Source organism: Protomyctophum bolini (assembly GCF_963924005.1).
Source record: "Protomyctophum bolini genome assembly, chromosome: 15".
NCBI lineage: Eukaryota > Metazoa > Chordata > Actinopteri > Myctophiformes > Myctophidae > Protomyctophum > Protomyctophum bolini.
This window is the reverse complement of record NC_137876.1, coordinates 457,821-480,320: the sequence shown is the minus strand read 5'-3', so window position 1 is coordinate 480,320 and position 22,500 is coordinate 457,821. Positions and strand designations below refer to the sequence as shown.

Sequence of the window (22,500 nt, the reverse complement as noted above, 5' to 3'; positions counted from 1 at the left end):
CACACATCCGGTTTGAGGGAAAGGAAGTATTGGTTCATAGGGTTCCGGCCTGATGACTACAAAACAATGACTACAACATGACATCATCATGACTACAAAACAATGACTACAACATGACATCATCATGACTACGAAACAATGACCATACAACAAGACGTAGCGATATCATTCCCCCCCCATTCTCCCCTCACTGTATATGTATCTTTTCCCTTTTTGCTTCCTTCCTTTATGATGAATTCCTGTTCTGTTCTTTGACTACATAGAAGTGTCTATGTGTACGTCTCTGAATGTTTTGATGAATTGAACAAGGTGGACCCTGTTGTAAACAAGTGTAATGCTTAATTGGGTCGTCCACTCGCAGTTAACAGTCTTTGTATTGAGTTTGTGCTTAAAATGTACTGTAATTCTGCAAACTGTTAATACATTTTTCAATCAATCAATCATTCGCTCCCCCGTACAGAGGAGCAGTCATAACGTGTCTCTCTGTCGCCCCCTGTAGGAGAGGAACAGTCATAACGCTCAGCAGAGCGCTCGGCTGAGTCAGAACCAGGAGGTGTTGAACCAGAGGAACGTTCAGGTCACTGTGATGGACAAACGCATCGGAGAGCTGAGAGAGAGACTGCAGAGGAAGAGAGCCGAGGTACTGAATACTACTGTACTACTGTATATCAGCGTATACTACGCACGCACGCAATGTAACGCAACGCATGCAACGTAACGCACTCACGCACGCGTACATACTATACTATATTATACTATACATATAAACTATATGCTATACTATATTATACTATACGTATAAACTACACATGCTATACTATATTATACTATACGTATAAACTATATGCTATACTATATTATACTATACGTATAAACTACACATGCTATACTATATTATACTATACGTATGTACCATGAAGTGTTATGACTACATAATCTATCGTTTCATTCATGCGGTTATACAGCTCCCAGACCCACCTTTGAGAATAGATTAACGGCGATATATTTTTCATCGCGCGATAACAGTCTATCTACATCTATCAATCTATCAATCTATCAATCTATCAATCTATCAATAATATATATGTATCCCGTGTCTCCCTGCAGTTGAGTCGTATGAACGGAGCTAGCCCCGCCCCCTGCCCGCAGCCCCTCCCCCACCCCGCCCACCCCAGCGGCCGCGTGGCCGCTGTGTGTCCTTACATCCAGCGGCCTGCGGGGGGCAGCGTTGAGCCTCCGTCTAAAGCCATGAGTCACTCCAGGTCAACATCAGGTCAGTCGTCATTAGCGTATTGTTATTGTTATTGTTATTGGAGATGTCCGATCTTGATATTGCCGATATACCGATATTGTCCAAAACGGGGAGCGATAAAACGCGCCTATAGTTCATTTGCAACGAGACCTGCGTTTTTGCGGTGAGAAGTCGCGGTGCGACAACAACGCGACTTCTCGCGGCTTCACGCGACTTCACACGACTTCCCCCCCCGCGACTCACCAGACCTGGATTCTGTTTAGCAGTTTTTTTGTCGCGTTAGAAGCAGTCATACCTCCGGTGGTTAGAAGCAGTCATACCTCCGGTGGTTAGAAGCAGTCATACCTCCGGTGGTTAGAAGCAGTCATACCTCCGGTGGTTAGAAGCAGTCATACCTCCGGTGGTTAGAAGCAGTCATACCTCCGGTGGTTAGAAGCAGTCATACCTCCGGTGGTTAGAAGCAGTCATACCTCCGGTGGTTAGAAGCAGTCATACCTCCGGTGGTTAGAAGCAGTCATACCTCCGGTGGTTAGAAGCAGTCATACCTCCGGTGGTTAGAAGCAGTCATACCTCCGGTGGTTAGAAGCAGTCATACCTCCGGTGGTTAGAAGCAGTCATACCTCCGGTGGTTAGAAGCAGTCATACCTCCGGTGGTTGGCGATCCAAATAAAATATCATGCTTATTTTATGAATTAATATTTATGATGTTTTTCCCTCCAGTGGCTCCGACTCAGTTCTAACTTCCTGTCCTTCTATTTCCTCTTCCTGTCTGTTACTTTCTCTCCTCCTCCCCTTACGTGTCATTGGTGGTGGTGGTGGTGATGTCACTTCCTGTTTATTACTGTTGAATGTTTGTGATGTCACGTTGATGACATCACGTTTTATGACATCGCTGTGATGTCACGTTGATGACATCACATTTTATGACATTGTTGTGATGTCACGGTGATGACATCACGTTTTATGACATCATTGTGATGTCACGTTGATGACATCACATTTTATGACATCGTTGTGATGTCACGTTGTGATGTCGCGCTTGTCCTTGTTGTTTTTGTTGTGCGATTTCGTTCTTTTGATCGTTGATGCCGTGGTTTCTGATTGGCTGCCTGCCGGCGTCGTGGTGGGCGTGGCCTGTGCAGAGGTGGAGGGGTGTGTCAGGAAGCCTCCCAGCCAATGGAAAGTGTCCGATTTAGACATCCTGCTGACAGAGACCAATGAGAAGAGACGTAGGAGTAAAACCTGTGAGTCTCTAGAGGGCACTAGTGAGACTAGTTAACCTCCTAACAACACTGTAGAGGGCGCTAGTGAGACTAGTCTGCATAAGGAACAACATTGAGTCATAAGCATAGACAGTAAAATATTTACATATTATATTAAATCAGTGCTGTTGAACACCTGTGTGTTGTTTAGAAAATATTCAACCAATGGAAAGTAGTAAAAAGTGCTTTGGACAAAACCTCTTAACTCCATTGGATCCTCAAACTGTCTGCTATAAAGCAGCTAACTCCACCACCTCTCTCCCTCTCAAACTGTCTGCTATAAAGCAGCTAACTCCACCACCTCTCATGGAAGTAATTGACAATATATAAAGTCACAACGCAAACTTTGATGAGGCTGAATTGCTTTGTTTTAAAAAATATGAGGTTTTCGTCATTTCCTGAAAAATGAACATTTTGGAGTTATGAGGTTTTTCCCGACAGCAGAGATGTATGATAGTCCTTGGCCCTTCGTCATGAAGTAACGCGTTGGAGTTGACACGTGATTCGGTTGCAGACCCGCCCCCGTCTGCCTCTGATTGGCTCCATGGTTACCGATCTGACCTCTGATTGGCTCCATGGTTACCGATCTGACCTCTGATTGGCTCCGTGGTTACCGATCTGACCTCTGATTGGATCCGTGGTTACCGATCTGATCTCTGATTGGCTCCGTGGTTACCGATCTGACCTCTGATTGGCTCCGTGGTTACCGATCTGACCTCTGATTGGCTCCGTGGTTACCGATCTGACCTCTGATTGGCTCCGTGGTTACCGATCTGATCTCTGATTGGCTCCGTGGTTACCGATCTGACCTCTGATTGGCTCCGTGGTTACCGATCTGACCTCTGATTGGCTCCGTGGTTACCGATCTGACCTCTGATTGGCTCCGTGGTTACCGATCTGACCGCCAGAACAGGGTTTTCTGGCTGTGTCAGAAGACGCCCGCAATGCCCCGCCCCCCACGGACGCCCTCCTAGTAGTATAGGGGGGGGCCAATCAGAGGCGGGCGGGGGCGGGCCTTCACACAACCTGACCTTAAATCACGCTGAGTCGACAGACCTCGCTCGAGAGTCTCCTGGTTGACTAGTGAGAAACAGAGTCGACTGAGCCTCAGGTTCCCAGAGGCCCCGTAGAGTCTGCACTGAGCCTCAGGTTCCCAGAGGCCCCGTAGAGTCTGCACTGAGCCTCAGGTTCCCAGAGGCCCCGTAGAGTCTGCACTGAGCCTCAGGTTCCCAGAGGCCCCGTAGAGTCTGCGCTGAGCCTCGGGTTCCCAGAGGCCCCGTAGAGTCTGCACTGAGCCTCAGGTTCCCAGAGGCCCCGTAGAGTCTGCACTGAGCCTCAGGTTCCCAGAAGCCATTGCATGCCAGTGCAATGACGTCATCCGAACGCGCCACCGCACTCTGTCCAATTGAAACCCCGTAAGTCTTAAAACGTATTAGAAACGCAAATTAAACAATGAAAGCATATAACTCATGTTATGTAACTCGTGAATGGAGGGAACGTTAATGTCTTAAACTATAAACTTCATGAAAAGACATCATGGGTCACCGTGGAGACCATCCCATAGCTTGGAGTCCACTGGAGACCATCCCATAGCTTGGGGGAATATGGGGTCACCTGGAGACCATCCCATAGCTTGGGGGAATATGGGGTCACCTGGAGACCATCCCATAGCTTGGGGGAATATGGGGTCACCTGGAGACCATCCCATAGCTCATGGGGTCACCTGGAGACCATCCCATAGCTTGGGGGAATATGGGGTCACCTGGAGACCATCCCATAGCTTGGGGGAATATGGGGTCACCTGGAGACCATCCCATAGCTCATGGGGTCACCTGGAGACCATCCCATAGCTTGGGGGAATGTGCTTGATTCTTTTATGTTTATGTGATGGAAGGTTATTCATTTATTATGAGTGTTATTATGAATAACCTGATTTAATTAGTATTCACTCACTCATTGAAAAAGCCATGTTTGTTCAACATTTTAGAAACCAACGGTTTTAGGTGAAACGGGTTTTGAACCTGTGGACCGGTCCGGTCCCTGAGGGGTCCTTGGGGGGTCTGAGGGGTCCCTGAGGGGTCCCTGAGGGGTCCCTGAGCGGTTGAAGATGGATGGACGGCCGGAACCCCCGATATGCATTGGTTTCTTTGAATATAGCAGATCTACAAGCTCGCAACACACTGACGTGTTGACAGCTTTGTAGATCGGCTATTTAAAATATATATATATACTTGAAAGAAAGAAAGACATGTGGAAAAAAACGTGTAATGTTTTTGAAACTTTTCGAACCTCTGTCACAGAGAGCAGTCATTGGTTGAACCTCTGTCACAGAGAGCAGCCATTGGTTGAACCTCTGTCACAGAGAGCAGTCATTGGTTGAGCCTCTGAGACAGAGAGCAGCCATTGGTTGAACCTCTGTTACAGAGAGCAGCCATTGGTTGAGCCTCTGAGACAGAGAGCAGCCATTGGTTGAAACTCCTTCACAGAGAGCAGCCATTGGTTGAACCTCTGTCACAGAGAGCAGCCATTGGTTGAACCTCTGTCACAGAGAGCAGCCATTGGTTGAACCTCTGTCACAGAGAGCAGCCATTGGTTGAACCTCTGTCACAGAGAGCAGCCATTGGTTGAACCTCTGTCACAGAGAGCAGCCATTGGTTGAACCTCTGTCACAGAGAGCAGCCATTGGTTGAACCTCTGTCACACAGAGCAGCCATTGGTTGAACCTCTGTCACAGAGAGCAGCCATTGGTTGAACCTCTGTCACAGAGAGCAGTCATTGGTTGAACCTCTGTCACAGAGAGCAGCCATTGGTTGAACCTCTGTCACAGAGAGCAGTCATTGGTTGAGCCTCTGAGACAGAGAGCAGCCATTGGTTGAACCTCTGTTACAGAGAGCAGCCATTGGTTGAGCCTCTGAGACAGAGAGCAGCCATTGGTTGAAACTCCTTCACAGAGAGCAGCCATTGGTTGAACCTCTGTCACAGAGAGCAGCCATTGGTTGAACCTCTGTCACAGAGAGCAGCCATTGGTTGAACCTCTGTCACAGAGAGCAGCCATTGGTTGAACCTCTGTCACAGAGAGCAGCCATTGGTTGAACCTCTGTTACAGAGAGCAGCCATTGGTTGAGCCTCTGAGACAGAGAGCAGCCATTGGTTGAACCTCTGTCACCGAGAGCAGCCATTGGTTGAACCTCTGTCACAGAGAGCAGCCATTGGTTGAACCTCTGTCACAGAGAGCAGCCATTGGTTGAACCTCTGTCACAGAGAGCAGCCATTGGTTGAACCTCTGTCACAGAGAGCAGCCATTGGTTGAACCTCTGTCACAGAGAGCAGCCATTGGTTGAACCTCTGTCACAGAGAGCAGCCATTGGTTGAACCTCTGTCACACAGAGCAGCCATTGGTTGAACCTCTGTCACAGAGAGCAGCCATTGGTTGAACCTCTGTCACAGAGAGCAGTCATTGGTTGAACCTCTGTCACAGAGAGCAGCCATTGGTTGAACCTCTGTCACAGAGAGCAGTCATTGGTTGAGCCTCTGAGACAGAGAGCAGCCATTGGTTGAACCTCTGTTACAGAGAGCAGCCATTGGTTGAGCCTCTGAGACAGAGAGCAGCCATTGGTTGAAACTCCTTCACAGAGAGCAGCCATTGGTTGAACCTCTGTCACAGAGAGCAGCCATTGGTTGAACCTCTGTCACAGAGAGCAGCCATTGGTTGAACCTCTGTCACAGAGAGCAGCCATTGGTTGAACCTCTGTCACAGAGAGCAGCCATTGGTTGAACCTCTGTCACAGAGAGCAGCCATTGGTTGAACCTCTGTCACAGAGAGCAGCCATTGGTTGAACCTCTGTCACACAGAGCAGCCATTGGTTGAACCTCTGTCACAGAGAGCAGCCATTGGTTGAACCTCTGTCACAGAGAGCAGTCATTGGTTGAACCTCTGTCACAGAGAGCAGCCATTGGTTGAACCTCTGTCACAGAGAGCAGTCATTGGTTGAGCCTCTGAGACAGAGAGCAGCCATTGGTTGAACCTCTGTTACAGAGAGCAGCCATTGGTTGAGCCTCTGAGACAGAGAGCAGCCATTGGTTGAAACTCCTTCACAGAGAGCAGCCATTGGTTGAACCTCTGTCACAGAGAGCAGCCATTGGTTGAACCTCTGTCACAGAGAGCAGCCATTGGTTGAACCTCTGTCACAGAGAGCAGCCATTGGTTGAACCTCTGTCACAGAGAGCAGCCATTGGTTGAACCTCTGTCACAGAGAGCAGCCATTGGTTGAACCTCTGTTACAGAGAGCAGCCATTGGTTGAGCCTCTGAGACAGAGAGCAGCCATTGGTTGAACCTCTGTCACCGAGAGCAGCCATTGGTTGAACCTCTGTCACAGAGAGCAGCCATTGGTTGAACCTCTGTCACAGAGAGCAGCCATTGGTTGAACCTCTGTCACAGAGAGCAGCCATTGGTTGAACCTCTGTCACAGAGAGCAGCCATTGGTTGAACCTCTGTCACAGAGAGCAGCCATTGGTTGAACCTCTGTCACAGAGAGCAGCCATTGGTTGAACCTCTGTCACACAGAGCAGCCATTGGTTGAACCTCTGTCACAGAGAGCAGCCATTGGTTGAACCTCTGTCACAGAGAGCAGTCATTGGTTGAACCTCTGTCACAGAGAGCAGCCATTGGTTGAACCTCTGTCACAGAGAGCAGTCATTGGTTGAGCCTCTGAGACAGAGAGCAGCCATTGGTTGAACCTCTGTTACAGAGAGCAGCCATTGGTTGAGCCTCTGAGACAGAGAGCAGCCATTGGTTGAAACTCCTTCACAGAGAGCAGCCATTGGTTGAACCTCTGTCACAGAGAGCAGCCATTGGTTGAACCTCTGTCACAGAGAGCAGCCATTGGTTGAACCTCTGTCACAGAGAGCAGCCATTGGTTGAACCTCTGTCACAGAGAGCAGCCATTGGTTGAACCTCTGTCACAGAGAGCAGCCATTGGTTGAACCTCTGTCACAGAGAGCAGCCATTGGTTGAACCTCTGTCACACAGAGCAGCCATTGGTTGAACCTCTGTCACCGAGAGCAGCCATTGGTTGAACCTCTGTCACAGAGAGCAGCCATTGGTTGAACCTCTGTCACAGAGAGCAGCCATTAGTTGAACCTCTGTCACAGAGAGCAGCCATTGGTTGAACCTCTGAGACAGAGAGCAGCCATTGGTTGAGCTTCTAATTCTAACCTCTATAGGCCGGCATGATGTCATTTCCTGTCCCTGATGTCATTTCCTGTTCCTGCCCTTTGAACCTGCGTTGAAATGCATGATGTCACTTAACTCCGCCCTCTGCCCCGCCCCTATGATGTCACTTAACTCCGCCCTCTGCCCCGCCCTTTTCTTGTCTTTTTGTCTCTTTAAGGTTATTATAGCTTTGATTTGTACTCCTTTTTATTTCCTACCTTTTCAATTTCACTTTAATTTCAATTCAATTTCAGTGTAAGTTGAATTTAATTTCAGTTTAATTTAAGATTAAGTTAATTTGAATTTAATTTCAGTGTATTTTAATTTAATTTCAGTTTAATTTAAGATTAAGTTAATTTGAATCTAATTTCAGTGTAATTTGAATTTAATTTCAGTTTCACTTTACTTTAATTTCAGTTTCAATTTAATTGGCTTCTAAAGTGAGTTTGCTAGTTTCAGTTAAAGGAGTATTTCACCCATTTCACAAACATTTTCTGTCAGTTCCACACCTTATGACCTATGACCCCATGACCCCGTGACCCTATGACCCATGAGGCGTTCAGGACTCATGGCGATTGGCGATGTTTGTGTTTTGGTGTCGTTTGTTTCCATGACGATAATTTGATGACCGAAGGAAATATGCTAATGTCTCCAGACTCCGCCCATCATCAGATTATCGGTGACATGCTCCTTAAACTCTATTTTTATTTAGTTAAAATTTCAGTCAAAAGGTCAAAATATTGTGTTTTAAATTATACATTCACTAATGTATCATTTAAATACATTTAATTAAAGCTTTTCTTTATTGTTTATATTCAGTTCTAGTTTGTTTTTATTTGACTAAATGTTTTATTATTTTATTTATTTCAGTTGACTATAATAACCTTGTCTCTTTATTTCCGTTGATGTCTTTTCATTTAACCCTTTATTTCTTGTCCCTTAAAAAAATGGCCACACCCACTTTATTCCGTGTTCAGCCAATGAAGCGTCGTGGCCGAGCATCAGTAGGAGCCAATCAGAATGGAGGACTGACAGTCCAGAACAGGTACTGTAGTGTTACTGTAATTACTGTATAATATACCAGAAAACCCAGCCAATCAGAGTACCCGTTGGGCTTCAACCAATCAGAGTATCCAGTACCCGGTATCGATAAGCTTTCTCTCTCTCTCTCTCTCTCTCTCTCTGTGTCTCTATGTCTCTCTCCCCTAGCTCCACCATGGGTATGGGACGTATCCCAGTGCCAGCCACCAGGGGGCGCTCCACTGCTCCACCAGCTCTCTGCCACGTTGTGGCGCTGCCGGCATGCTGAGCTGGCACCGCGCCAACCCCTCTTCATCACCTTCACCTTCATCACCTTCTAAAGGTAACAACCCCTCTTCATCACCTTCATCTCCATCACCTTCTAAAGGTAACAACCCCTCTTCATCACCTTCATCTCCATCACCTTCTAAAGGTTACAACCCCTCTTCATCACCTTCACCTTCATCACCTTCTAAAGGTAACAACCCCTCTTCATCACCTTCATCTCCATCACCTTCTAAAGGTAACAACCCCTCTTCATCACCTTCATCTCCATCACCTTCTAAAGGTAACAACCCCTCTTCATCACCTTCACCTTCATCACCTTCTAAAGGTAACAACCCCTCTTCATCACCTTCATCTTCATCACCTTCATCTCCATCACCTTCTAAAGGTAACAACCCCTCTTCATCACCTTCATCTCCATCACCTTCTAAAGGTAACAACCCCTCTTCATCACCTTCACCTTCATCACCTTCTAAAGGTAACAACCCCTCTTCATCACCTTCACCTTCATCACCTTCTAAAGGTAACAACCCCTCTTCATCACCTTCATCTTCATCACCTTCTAAAGGTAACAACCCCTCTTCATCACCTTCACCTTCATCACCTTCTAAAGGTAACAACCCCTCTTCATCACCTTCATCTCCATCACCTTCTAAAGGTAACAACCCCTCTTCATCACCTTCACCTTCATCACCTTCTAAAGGTAAACCCCTCTTCATCACCTTCATCTCCATCACCTTCTAAAGGTAAGAACCCCTCTTCATCACCTTCATCTCCATCACCTTCTAAAGGTAACAACCCCTCTTCATCACCTTCACCTCCATCACCTTCTAAAGGTAACAACCCCTCTTCATCACCTTCACCTTCATCACCTTCTAAAGGTAACAACCCCTCTTCATCACCTTCACCTTCATCACCTTCTAAAGGTAACAACCCCTCTTCATCACCTTCACCTTCATCACCTTCTAAAGGTAACAACCCCTCTTCATCACCTTCACCACCTTCTAAAGGTAACAACCCCTCTTCATCACCTTCATCTCCATCACCTTCTAAAGGTAACAACCCCTCTTCATCACCTTCATCTCCATCACCTTCTAAAGGTAACAACCCCTCTTCATCACCTTCACCTTCATCACCTTCTAAAGGTAACAACCCCTCTTCATCACCTTCATCTTCATCACCTTCTAAAGGTAACAACCCCTCTTCATCACCTTCATCTCCATCACCTTCTAAAGGTAACAACCCCTCTTCATCAACTTCACCTTCATCACCTTCTAAAGGTAACAACCCCTCTTCATCACCTTCATCTCCATCACATTCTAAAGGTAACAACCCCTCTTCATCACCTTCATCTCCATCACCTTCTAAAGGTAACAACCCCTCTTCATCACCTTCATCTCCATCACCTTCTAAAGGTAACAACCCCTCTTCATCACCTTCATCTCATCACCTTCTAAAGGTAACAACCCCTCTTCATCACCTTCATCTCCATCACCTTCTAAAGGTAACAACCCCTCTTCATCACCTTCATCTCCATCACCTTCTAAAGGTAACAACCCCTCTTCATCACCTTCATCTCCATCACCTTCTAAAGGTAACAACCCCTCTTCATCACCTTCATCTCCATCACCTTCTAAAGGTAACAACCCCTCTTCATCACCTTCACCTTCATCACCTTCTAAAGGTAACAACCCCTCTTCATCACCTTCATCTCCATCACCTTCTAAAGGTAACAACCCCTCTTCATCACCTTCACCTTCATCACCTTCTAAAGGTAACAACCCCTCTTCATCACCTTCATCTCCATCACCTTCTAAAGGTAACAACCCCTCTTCATCACCTTCACCTTCATCACCTTCATCTCCATCACCTTTTAAAGGTAACAACCCCTCTTCATCACCTTCACCTTCATCACCTTCTAAAGGTAACAACCCCTCTTCATCACCTTCATCTCCATCACCTTTTAAAGGTAACAACCCCTCTTCATCACCTTCACCTTCATCACCTTCTAAAGGTAACAACCCCTCTTCATCACCTTCATCTCCATCACCTTTTAAAGGTAACAACCCCTCTTCATCACCTTCATCTCCATCACCTTCTAAAGGTAACAACCCCTCTTCATCACCTTCACCTTCATCACCTTCTAAAGGTAACAACCCCTCTTCATCACCTTCATCTCCATCACCTTCTAAAGGTAACAACCCCTCTTCATCACCTTCACCTCCATCACCTTCTAAAGGTAACAACCCCTCTTCATCACCTTCACCTCCATCACCTTCTAAAGGTAACAACCCCTCTTCATCACCTTCACCTCCATCACCTTCTAAAGGTAAGAACCCCTCTTCATCACCTTCATCTCCATCACCTTCTAAAGGTAACAACCCCTCTTCATCACCTTCACCTTCATCACCTTCTAAAGGTAACAACCCCTCTTCATCACCTTCACCTCCATCACCTTCTAAAGGTAACAACCCCTCTTCATCACCTTCATCTTCATCACCTTCATCTTCATCACCTTCATCTTCATCACCTTCATCTTCATCACCAGCCCTGCTAAAGGTAACCCTCAGTATTGCCAAAGCATACAATAAAATATAACAGAAAACAATATCAACGCTCTCTCTCTCTCTCTCTCTCTCTCTCTCTCTCTCTCTCTCTCTCTCTCTCTCTCTCTCTCTCTCTCTCTCTCTCTCTCTCTCTCTCTCTCTCTCGCTCTCTCTCTCTCTCCCTCCCTCCAGGCTCCTCCCCCCAGGCGGGGGGGGGAGGGGCAGACCCTCCCCCGGCTGCGGCGGTCCGTCCGTACGTCCCTGAGCGCCCGGAGGGAGGAGGCCTAGCGGAGCGGCCGGTCCGTCCGTCCTCCAGACCCCAGTCCCCCCGCAAGGGTCCGGCTACCATGAACAGCAGCTCCATCTACAGGCCTGTCTCTGCTATTACACCACCACCATCATCATTTCAGATAACCCCTATTATTAATATTATTTTCCATTAACTGTTTCCATGTTGAGAAATGTCCGACATTTTCAAACATTCTTCAACAAGAGCAGAAATATCAGATGTAATAATAATCTAATAATAGTTTTAGTAATAATAATAATAATAATAATAACTAGAACTCTGTCGAGTGCCTACTTGCTTGTTCCACACTAGTAGGCCATAAGCGAGCAAGTATACTTTCGACCGCTACAAACTGTCAAATCTGTCCTATATCCTATGTCCTATATCCTATGTCCTATATCCTATGTCCATCTACAGCATGTACCTCCAGCAACCTCCTAGCAAACACCAGCAACAACCCCCCAGCAACCAGCAGCAACCGGCGTCCAATAAGAACTATGGATCTCTGAACAACAGGGGCACGCTGAAAGCAGGTAGGACCAATCAGAACCCTGGACCTCTGAGCACCAGGCTGAAAGCAGGTAGGACCAATCAGAACCCTGGACCTCTGAGCACCAGGGTGAAAGGAGGTAGGACCATTCAGAACCCTGGACCTCTGAGCACCAGGGTGAAAGCAGGTAGGACTATTCAGAACCCTGGACCTCTGAGCACCAGGGTGAAAGCAGGTAGGACCAATCAGAACCCTGAACCTCTGAGCACCAGGGTGAAAGCAGGTAGGACCAATCAGAACCCTGGACCTCTGAGCACCAGGGTGAAAGCAGGTAGGACCAATCAGAACCCTGGACCTCTGAGCACCAGGGTGAAAGCAGGTAGGACCAATCAGAACCCTGGACCTCTGAGCACCAGGGTGAAAGCAGGTACACATTAATAGGAGCTCAGATATGGCAGCTTTGACTCTTCAAAGGTTAGTGAAAACACGGCAGGGAGATCTGGAACACGGCATTGAAAGTGTTAAATAACAGGAAAGGAAAGTTACCATGTTTAGTGTTTACCCAGGGTAACTGGACTAAAGGTACTATATTTACCCAGGGTAACTGGACTAAGGAAAGGAAAGGTACTATGTTTACCCAGGGTAACTGGACTAAGGAAAGGAAAGGTACTATGTTTACCCAGGGTAACTGGACTAAGGAAAGGAAAGGTATATGTTTACCCAGGGTAACTGGACTAAGGAAAGGAAAGGTACTATGTTTACCCAGGGTAACTGGATTAAGCTCAAGAGCTTGTTTACAGCCAGGCCCTGCTCATAGAACATTTCATGGTAGGAGTTCAATGCCTTGCTCAAAGGGCACTTCAGCGGTGGTAATTTTAACGTGCCGGTCCGGGGATACGAACTAGCGACCTTCCGATATCATATGGACATGTAAACCTGTCTGTCTGTCTACTAGTTTACCGTAAACCTGTCTGTCTGTCTGCCTGCTAGTGTACAGTAAACCTGTCTGTCTGTCTGCTAGTGTACAGTAAACCTGTCTGTCTGTCTACTAGTGTACAGTAAACCTGTCTGTCTTCCTGCTAGTGTACAGTAAACCTGTCTGTCTGTCTGTCTGTCTACTAGTGTACAGTAAACCTGTCTGTCTGTCTACTAGTGTACAGTAAACCTGTCTGTCTTCCTGCTAGTGTACAGTAAACCTGTCTGTCTGTCTACTAGTGTACAGTAAACCTGTCTGTCTACTAGTGTACGGTAAACCTGTCTGTCTGTCTACTAGTGTACAGTAAACCTGTCTGTCTACTAGTGTACAGTAAACCTGTCTGTCTGTCTACTAGTGTACAGTAAACCTGTCTGTCTTCCTGCTAGTGTACGGTAAACCGGTGCTGTCGTCCTGCGCCGTCTCTGCGTCTCCCGTTCCCTTCCTGCCGGGGGGCGGGGTCAGAGCAGGGGAGGAGGGGCCAGAGAGAGACCCGCCCCCCAGCGTGGAGAATATCCCTCGCCCACTCAGCCCCACAAAACTCACCCCCGTGGGTACGTATGACCCCTGACCCCAGCCCCACGTTTGACCTCTGACCCCACCCCATGTATGACCTCTGACCCCACCCCCATGTATGACCTCTGACCCCACCCCCACATATGACCGATTTACAGTAAGCAAGAACAACATTGTTCCATAGTTTTGGAGCCAGAAGGGAGAAGAGTCTATGGGACGTGTGGAGCGTTGTCCAGGGTGTTGTAGAGAAGGGAGAAGAGTCTGGGACGTGTGGAGCGTTGTCCAGGGTGTTTTAGAGAAGGGAGAAGAGTCTGGGACGTGTGGAGCGTTGTCCAGGGTGTTTTAGAGAAGGGAGAAGAGTCTGGGACGTGTGGAGCGTTGTCCAGGGTGTTTTAGAGAAGGGAGAAGAGTCTGGGACGTGTGGAGCGTTGTCCAGGGTGTTTTAGAGAAGGGAGAAGAGTCTGGGACGTGTGGAGCGTTGTCCAGGGTGTTTTAGAGAAGGGAGAAGAGTCTGGGACGTGTGGAGCGTTGTCCAGGGTGTTTTAGAGAAGGGAGAAGAGTCTGGGACGTGTGGAGCGTTGTCCAGGGTGTTGTAGAGAAGGGAGAAGAGTCTGGGACGTGTGGAGCGTTGTCCAGGGTGTTTTAGAGAAGGGAGAAGAATCTGGGACGTGTGGAGCGTTGTCCAGGGTGTTTTAGAGAAGGGAGAAGAGTCTGGGACGTGTGGAGCGTTGTCCAGGGTGTTTTAGAGAAGGGAGAAGAGTCTGGGACGTGTGGAGCGTTGTCCAGGGTGTTTTAGAGAAGGGAGAAGAGTCTGGGTCGTGTGGAGCGTTGTCCAGGGTGTTTTAGAGAAGGGAGAAGAGTTTGGGACGTGTGGAGCGTTGTCCAGGGTGTTTTAGAGAATGGAGAAGAGTTTGGGACGTGTGGAGCGTTGTCCAGGGTGTTGTAGAGAAGGGAGAAGAGTCTGGGACGTGTGGAGCGTTGTCCAGGGTGTTTTAGACTAGAGAATGTTTTTCCAGCTTCCCTGTGCTTTAACCCCACCCCCTGTGTTTTAACCCCGCCCCTGACACTGCCCCTCAGCCCACCAGAGTGACATCACAGACCTGGAGGTGCTTCGCCGTCGCCTCAGCAACGCCCCGAGGCCCCTGAAGAAACGCAGCTCCATCACGGAGCCCGAGGGGCCCCAGGGGCCCAACATCCAGAAACTACTGTATCAGAGGTGAGGTGAGGGGCCCCAGGGGCCCAACATCCAGAAACTACTGTATCAGAGGTGAGGTGAGGGGCCCCCAGGGGGCCCAACATCCAGAAACTACTGTATCAGAGGTGAGGAGAGGGGCCCCCAGGGGGCCCAACGTACAGAAACTACTGTATCAGAGGTGAGGAGAGGGGCCCCCAGGGGGCCCAACGTACAGAAACTACTGTATCAGAGGTGAGGAGAGGGGCCCCAGGGCCCCCCAGGGGGCCCAACGTACAGAAACTACTGTATCAGCGGTGAGGGCCCCAGGGACCTATAACATTGGTGTATTTGTGTGTTGTGATTGGTGGATAACGTGGCTGTGTTCCTGCGTTGTGATTGGTGGATAACGTGGCTGTGTTCCTGCGTTGTGATTGGTGGATAACGTGGCTGTGTTCCTGCGTTGTGATTGGTGGATAACGTGGCTGTGTCTGTGTGCAGGTTCAACACATTGGCTGGAGGGATGGAAGGCGGGACAGGTGTGATGATTACATCATTCTAATAATTACCATAACAATCATAAATATTAGCATATTATGCAACGCACGATGCTCATTATTATTATTATTATTATTATTATTATTATTATTATTATTATTCATTAATTCATTCAAGAAACTTATAATCACGACATTTGTCAAAAAAAACATTCATACATGAATATTACAGTATGCTAATTATAATAATGATTAAGTATAAATATACAGTATGGTCATTATAATAATGATTAATTATAAACATTTATGAATAAATATTACAGTATGCTAATTATAATAATGATTAATTATAAACATTTATGAATAAATATTACAGTATGCTCATTATAATAACGATTAATTATAAACATTTATACATGAATATTACATTATGCTCATTATAATAATGATTAATTATAAACATTTATACATGAATATTACAGTATGCTCATTATAATAATGATTAATTATAAACATTTATGAATAAATATTACAGTATGCTAATTATAATAATGATTAATTATAAACATTTATGAATAAATATTACAGTATGCTAATTATAATAATGATTAATTATAAACATTTATGAATAAATATTACAGTATGCTCATTATAATAATGATTAATTATAAACATTTATACATGAATATTACAGTATGCTCATTATAATAATGATTAATTATAAACATTTATGAATAAATATTACAGTATGCTAATTATAATAATGATTAATTATAAACATTTATGAATAAATATTACAGTATGCTCATTATAATAACGATTAATTATAAACATTTATACATGAATATTACATTATGCTCATTATAATAACGATTAATTATAAACATTTATGAATAAATATTACAGTATGCTCATTATAATAATGATTAATTATAAACATTTATGAATAAATATTACAGTATGCTCATTATAATAATGATTAATTATAAACATTTATGAATAAATATTACAGTATGCTAATTATAATAATGATTAATTATAAACATTTATACATGAATATTACAGTATGCTCATTATAATAATGATTAATTATAAACATTTATACATGAATATTACAGTATGCTCATTATAATAATGATTAATTATAAACATTTATACATGAATATTACAGTATGCTCATTATAATAATGATTAATTATAAACATTTATGAATAAATATTACAGTATGCTCATTATAATAACGATTAATTATAAACATTTATACATGAATATTACAGTATGCTAATTATAATAATGATTAATTATAAACATTTATACATGAATATTACAGTATGCTAATTATAATAATGATTAATTATAAACATTTATACATGAATATTACAGTATGCTCATTATAATAATTTGTAATTTCCTCCAACAGGAAACACCTTCTACCAGCCTGGCTCCCCATTGGCTGAGCTGGACAACAACGTCCACTCGGCCAATGGCAACGCAGAGACGAGACGAGACAACAAGGCCGTCGGCATGGCGACCACCACCGCCGCGGAGGAGGAGGGGGGCGACGCCCACAGCGACCTGACCCCTGACCTCCGCCGCTTGTCCCCGCCACCCGTCGCCGCCGCCGCCGTGGAAACGGCCAATGAGGTGCCGGCGCCGGCGGCGAAGGAGGCGTGTCCTCCCCCTAGCCCCTCCCCACCGAGGGCGGAGCCTCCTCCTAGCCCCTCCCCTCCGAGGTAGGGCTCGTTTAGACCTGTGAATGACCTCATGTTTTCTGTCAGTGGTTCTCAGACCCCCCCCCGGGGCCCCATCTGAAAATATGTTGTTCCCTTCCCTGTATATAGGAGGGGCTAATGTTTGTGTTGGACAAGCCCCTCAAGAAGTGAATTTAATGTTTGTGTTGGACAAGCCCCTCAAGAAGTGAATTTAATGTTTGTGTTGGACAAGCCCCTCAAGAAGTGAATTTAAGGTTTGTGTTGGACAAGCCCCTCAAGAAGTGTTTAATGTTTGTGTTGGACAAGCCCCTCAAGAAGTGTTTAATGTTTGTGTTGGACAAGCCCCTCAAGAAGTGTTTAATGTTTGTGTTGGACAAGCCCCTCAAGAAGTGAATTTAATGTTTGTGTTGAAGAAGTGCGATTCCACGATCATTATGTCATAATTGTGACAGGTCGACGGTGAGGGCGGAGCTTCCTCCTAGCCCCTCCCCTCCGAGGGCTGAGCCTAAACGTGTGGAGGACCAGAACAACAACCAGACCACGCCCCCCGCCCCCCCACCCAAGGTAGGCGTCTGTCTGTCTGTCTGTCTGTCTGTCTGTCTGTCTGTCTGTCTGTCTGTCTGTCTGTCTGTCTGTCTGAGCATGATAATAGCGCTTGGTTGGTGTCACTGTTGCGCAGCCTAACAGACATTCATTAACTGTATATATGAACTGTATATAAGAATATGATGATTTCGGGTGTGACAGTACAGTACAGTACAGTACAGTACATTCCGGACGTGGGGCGGCTCGCCGGAACCGGGCCGGTCCCCGGGCGTTCCTGGGGGTCTGGATGTTCCGGAGACGCCCCGGGGACCCCCAGAGACCCCCACACAGAGTTGCACCACTCACTTCACACAGGTGTGATTTTTGTTATTAAAAATACATCTGTACACATTTGATATTTATTGGATCAGATTGTCTCTCTCTCTCTTTCTCTCCCTCTCTCTCTCTCTCTCTCTCTCTCTCTCTTTCTCTCTCTCTCTCTATGTCTCTCTCCCAGACGAAGCGGACCAATCTAAAGAAGGCGTGGTCAGAGAGGACGGGTCACGGTCTGAGGGTGAAGTTCAACCCTCTGGCTCTCCTATTGGACGCCTCGTTAGAGGGAGAGTTTGACCTGGTGCAACGGGTCATCTACGAGGTACTTATACTCTAAATACTATATAGATATTTATTATTATAACAATAATATATACTATACTGAAGCATTAACCCTGTAAGACCCAGCGTTTATTTTCATTTTTATTCTAATTAATTACTTGACCCATTCTGACCCGATTTAAAAAAAATAGCAGACCTATACAAGCTCGTAGCGGGCGCGCTATGAACTTGTAGATCTGCTATTTTTCAATAGCTAAAGCATAGCATAATGCTAACACCAAAAGGGGTACCCTCACAAAAACATGCAGTAATCCTGGTCTCTAAACTGCCTCCCCCTGGCCAGCCGGGGCGCCTGATGGAGGGTAAAGGAACTGGTTGGAATAACGTGTTCCTTCCACGCGCTACGTCCAACCAGGGAAACTCCCCCCTGTCAGGTGTTAAGGAGCAACTTGGACACTCACGCATGAAGGGAGCATGAGTTAAGTCCGTTGCTCTCCCCAGGTTGGTGGAGTATGTGTAGAGCCCAGGATCACATTAGATGATTGGCACAGGGGTGAAAAATGGGTTACAAAATTGTGGGATAAAAAATATATATATATATTAAAAAAAAAGGGGGTTCCCGCCCAGAATGGGTTAATTATTATATATTTGTGTCCGTTCTTTTTTTCACCTAAACGTCATCAGTGATGTTCATTTCAATGCCATTGGTCCTGATATTTGCATAATATAAATACCCCCTCACAGAGGCTGAAATTCAATTGATTTGATTGAAATATTTATTAACAGTTTGTAGAATTACAGTAGCCATAAACTACACAGGTTCATCTCTACTACTGTTGGAGCAGCCATAAACTACACAGGTTCATCTCTACTGTTGGAGCAGTCATAAACTACACAGGTTCATCTCTGCTGTTGGAGCAGCCATAAACTACACAGGTTCATCTCGACTGTTGGAGCAGCCATAAACTACACAGGTTCATCTCTACTGTTGGAGCAGCCATAAACTACACAGGTTCATCTCTACTACTGTTGGAGCAGCCATAAACTACACAGGTTCATCTCTACTGTTGGAGCAGTCATAAACTACACAGGTTCATCTCTACTGTTGGAGCAGCCATAAACTACACAGGTTCATCTCTACTGTTGGAGCAGCCATAAACTACAGGTTCATCTCTACTGTTGGAGCAGCCATAAACTACACAGGTTCATCTCTACTGTTGGAGCAGTCATAAACTACACAGGTTCATCTCTACTGTTGGAGCAGCCATAAACTACACAGGTTCATCTCTACTATTGTTGGAGCAGCCATAAACTACACAGGTTCATCTCTACTGTTGGAGCAGTCATAAACTACACAGGTTCATCTCTATTGTCGGAGCAGCCATAAACTACACAGGTTCATCTCTACTGTTGGAGCAGCCATAAACTACACAGGTTAATCTCTACTACTGTTGGAGCAGCCATAAACTACACAGGTTCATCTCTACTGTTGGAGCAGCCATAAACTACACAGGTTCATCTCTACTACTGTTGGAGCAGCCATAAACTACACAGGTTCATCTCTACTGTTGGAGCAGCCATAAACTACACAGGTTCATCTCTACTGTTGGAGCAGCCATAAACTACACAGGTTCATCTCTACTGTTGGAGCAGCCATAAACTACACAGGTTCATCTCTACTGTTGGAGCAGCCATAAACTACACAGGTTCATCTCTACTGTTGGAGCAGCCATAAACTACACAGGTTCATCTCTACTACTGTTGGAGCAGCCATAAACTACACAGGTTCATCTCTACTACTGTTGGAGCAGCCATAAACTACACAGGTCATCTCTACTACTGTTGGAGCAGCCATAAACTACACAGGTTCAGCCCAATGTTCTGGAGCATCTTTGTAATGTTAGTGTTAGTAAAAAGCAGGTAAAAGAGTAACGTTTGAGGCTAACATCAGACTAACATCAGTCACTTTTCCATTCACTGTATATAGTAGAAGGAGGTGCCGATTTAAACCGCAGGTATGTCGTCTCCGCCTACAGGAAATAGGTTGCCTGCGACCATGAGACCCGTTTCTGAATCGGTCTATACTGCCACCCTCCTTCCGGAGGGCAACATTGCACATTAATGTCCTGGACAAAAATAGCCAATCTACAAGCTCAAAACGCGTGGCACTGCAACGCGTTTTGTAGCTTTTAATTTTAATTTTAATTTCAAATGCATTTAGTTACAGTTATGTTAACTTTATGAAATAAATACAAATACATTGGACATGAAAAAAGGACAGTATAATTTTAATACTATAGCTACTAATTAAAGCAGGTCATTGTTTGCACTTTTTTAATTGTAAGAGTTGAAATCTAAAGCGGTCACACAGACTGTCTGCTTTGAGCTGTCTGTGTCTGCTTTGAGCTGCAGACACAGACTGTCTGCTTTGAGCTGCAGACACATAGACTGTCTGCGTGGATCTGCTCAAAGTGCTTCAGTCCCTCTCCTCTCCTCTCCTCTCCTCTCCTCTCCTCTCCTCTCCTCTCCTCTCCTCTCCTCTCCTCTCCTCTCCTCTCCTCTCCTCTCCTCTCCTCTCCTCTCCTCTCCTCTCCAGTCTAAGTGAATGGCTCTCCTCTCCTCTCCTCTCCTCTCCTCTCCTCTCCTCTCCTCTCCTCTCCTCTCCTCTCCTCTCCTCTCCTCTCCTCTCCTCTCCTCTCCAGTCTAAGTGAATGGCTCTCCTCTCCTCTCCTCTCCTCTCCTCTCCTCTCCTCTCCTCTCCTCTCCTCTCCTCTCCTCTCCTCTCCTCTCCTCTCCTCTCCTCTCCTCTCCAGTCTAAGTGAATGGCTCTCCTCTCCTCTCCTCTCCTCTCCAGTCTAAGTGAATGGCTCTCCTCTCCTCTCCAGTCTAAGTGAATGGCTCTCCTCTCCTCTCCTCTCCTCTCCTCTCCTCTCCTCTCCTCTCCTCTCCTCTCCTCTCCTCTCCTCTCCTCTCCTCTCCTCTCCTCTCCTCTCCAGTCTAAGTGAATGGCTCTCCTCTCCTCTCCTCTCCAGTCTAAGTGAATGGCTCTCCTCTCCTCTCCTCTCCTCTCCAGTCTAAGTGAATGGCTCTCCTCTCCTCTCCTCTCCAGGTGGAGAACCCCAGTCTCCCTAACGATGAGGGCATCACTCCTCTCCACAACGCGGTCTGTGCGGGTCATCACCACATCGTCAAGTTCCTGCTCGACTTTGGAGTCAACGTCAACGCAGCGGACAGCGACGGATGGTCTGTCTGTCTGTCTGTCTGTCTGTCTGTCTGTCTGTCTGTCTGTCTGTCTGTCTGTCTTATTATTATATTATTGTGAATGCAGTGAGCACTAACTATGAGACCCTGCAGATCATGTCTGTTTGTCTGTCTGTCCCGCTGTTACACCACCCGCCCGCCACCAGAGGGCGCAGCTGTATCACACACACAAAATGAACATGCACGCAAAATAAAAATGAAAAAAGGTGTGTGTGTGTGTGTGTGTGTGTGTGTGTGTCAGACTGCCACAACAGCTGCGTTCACTTCCCGCGTTAACACGTCTTACTGGTATTATATCATATCATATCATATTATATTCCAGGACTCCTCTCCACTGCGCGGCGTCCTGTAACTCCCTCCATCTGTGTTATTGTATGATATTATATAATATTATAGGACTCCTCTCCACTGCACGGCGTCCTGTAACTCCCTCCATCTGTGTTATTGTATTATATTATATGACTCCTCTCCACTGCACAGCGTCCTGTAACTCCCTCCATCTGTGTTATTGTATTGTATTATATTATATTATAGGACTCCTCTCCACTGCACGGCGTCCTGTAACTCCCTCCATCTGTGATATAATATTATAGGACTCCTCTCCACTGCACAGCGTCCTGTAACTCCCTCCATCTGTGTTATTGTATTATATTCCAGGACTCCTCTCCACTGTGCGGCGTCCTGTAACTCCCTCCATCTGTGTTATTGTATTATATTATAGGACTCCTCTCCACTGCGCGGCGTGCTGTAACTCCCTCCATCTGTGTTATTATATTATATTATATTATAGGACTCCTCTCCACTGCGCGGCCTCCTGTAACTCCCTCCATCTGTGTTATTGTATTATATTATACCACTGCGCGGCCTCCTGTA

At 46.0% G+C, this 22,500-nt stretch overlaps 1 protein-coding gene across 4 annotated transcripts in view; it reads left to right on the top strand.

The window, feature by feature from the left end:
• Positions 1 to 22,500, top strand: part of LOC308328910 (apoptosis-stimulating of p53 protein 1-like) — a gene marked incomplete at its 5' end in the record, with an annotated part of 37,708 nt that overhangs the window by 12,350 nt on the left and 2,858 nt on the right. For all 4 annotated transcript variants that reach the window (XM_080783021.1, XM_080783023.1, XM_080783024.1 and 1 more), the window contains 13 exons: positions 500 to 640; positions 1,108 to 1,273; positions 8,705 to 8,772; positions 8,937 to 9,090; positions 11,771 to 11,948; positions 12,285 to 12,400; positions 13,720 to 13,884; positions 14,924 to 15,062; positions 15,519 to 15,556; positions 16,935 to 17,247; positions 17,679 to 17,790; positions 18,269 to 18,406; positions 21,476 to 21,609. In XM_080783021.1, the coding sequence (XP_080639147.1) occupies positions 500 to 640; positions 1,108 to 1,273; positions 8,705 to 8,772; positions 8,937 to 9,090; positions 11,771 to 11,948; positions 12,285 to 12,400; positions 13,720 to 13,884; positions 14,924 to 15,062; positions 15,519 to 15,556; positions 16,935 to 17,247; positions 17,679 to 17,790; positions 18,269 to 18,406; positions 21,476 to 21,609 (1,862 nt within the window). The remainder of the gene's footprint in view (positions 1 to 499; positions 641 to 1,107; positions 1,274 to 8,704; positions 8,773 to 8,936; positions 9,091 to 11,770; positions 11,949 to 12,284; positions 12,401 to 13,719; positions 13,885 to 14,923; positions 15,063 to 15,518; positions 15,557 to 16,934; positions 17,248 to 17,678; positions 17,791 to 18,268; positions 18,407 to 21,475; positions 21,610 to 22,500) is intronic.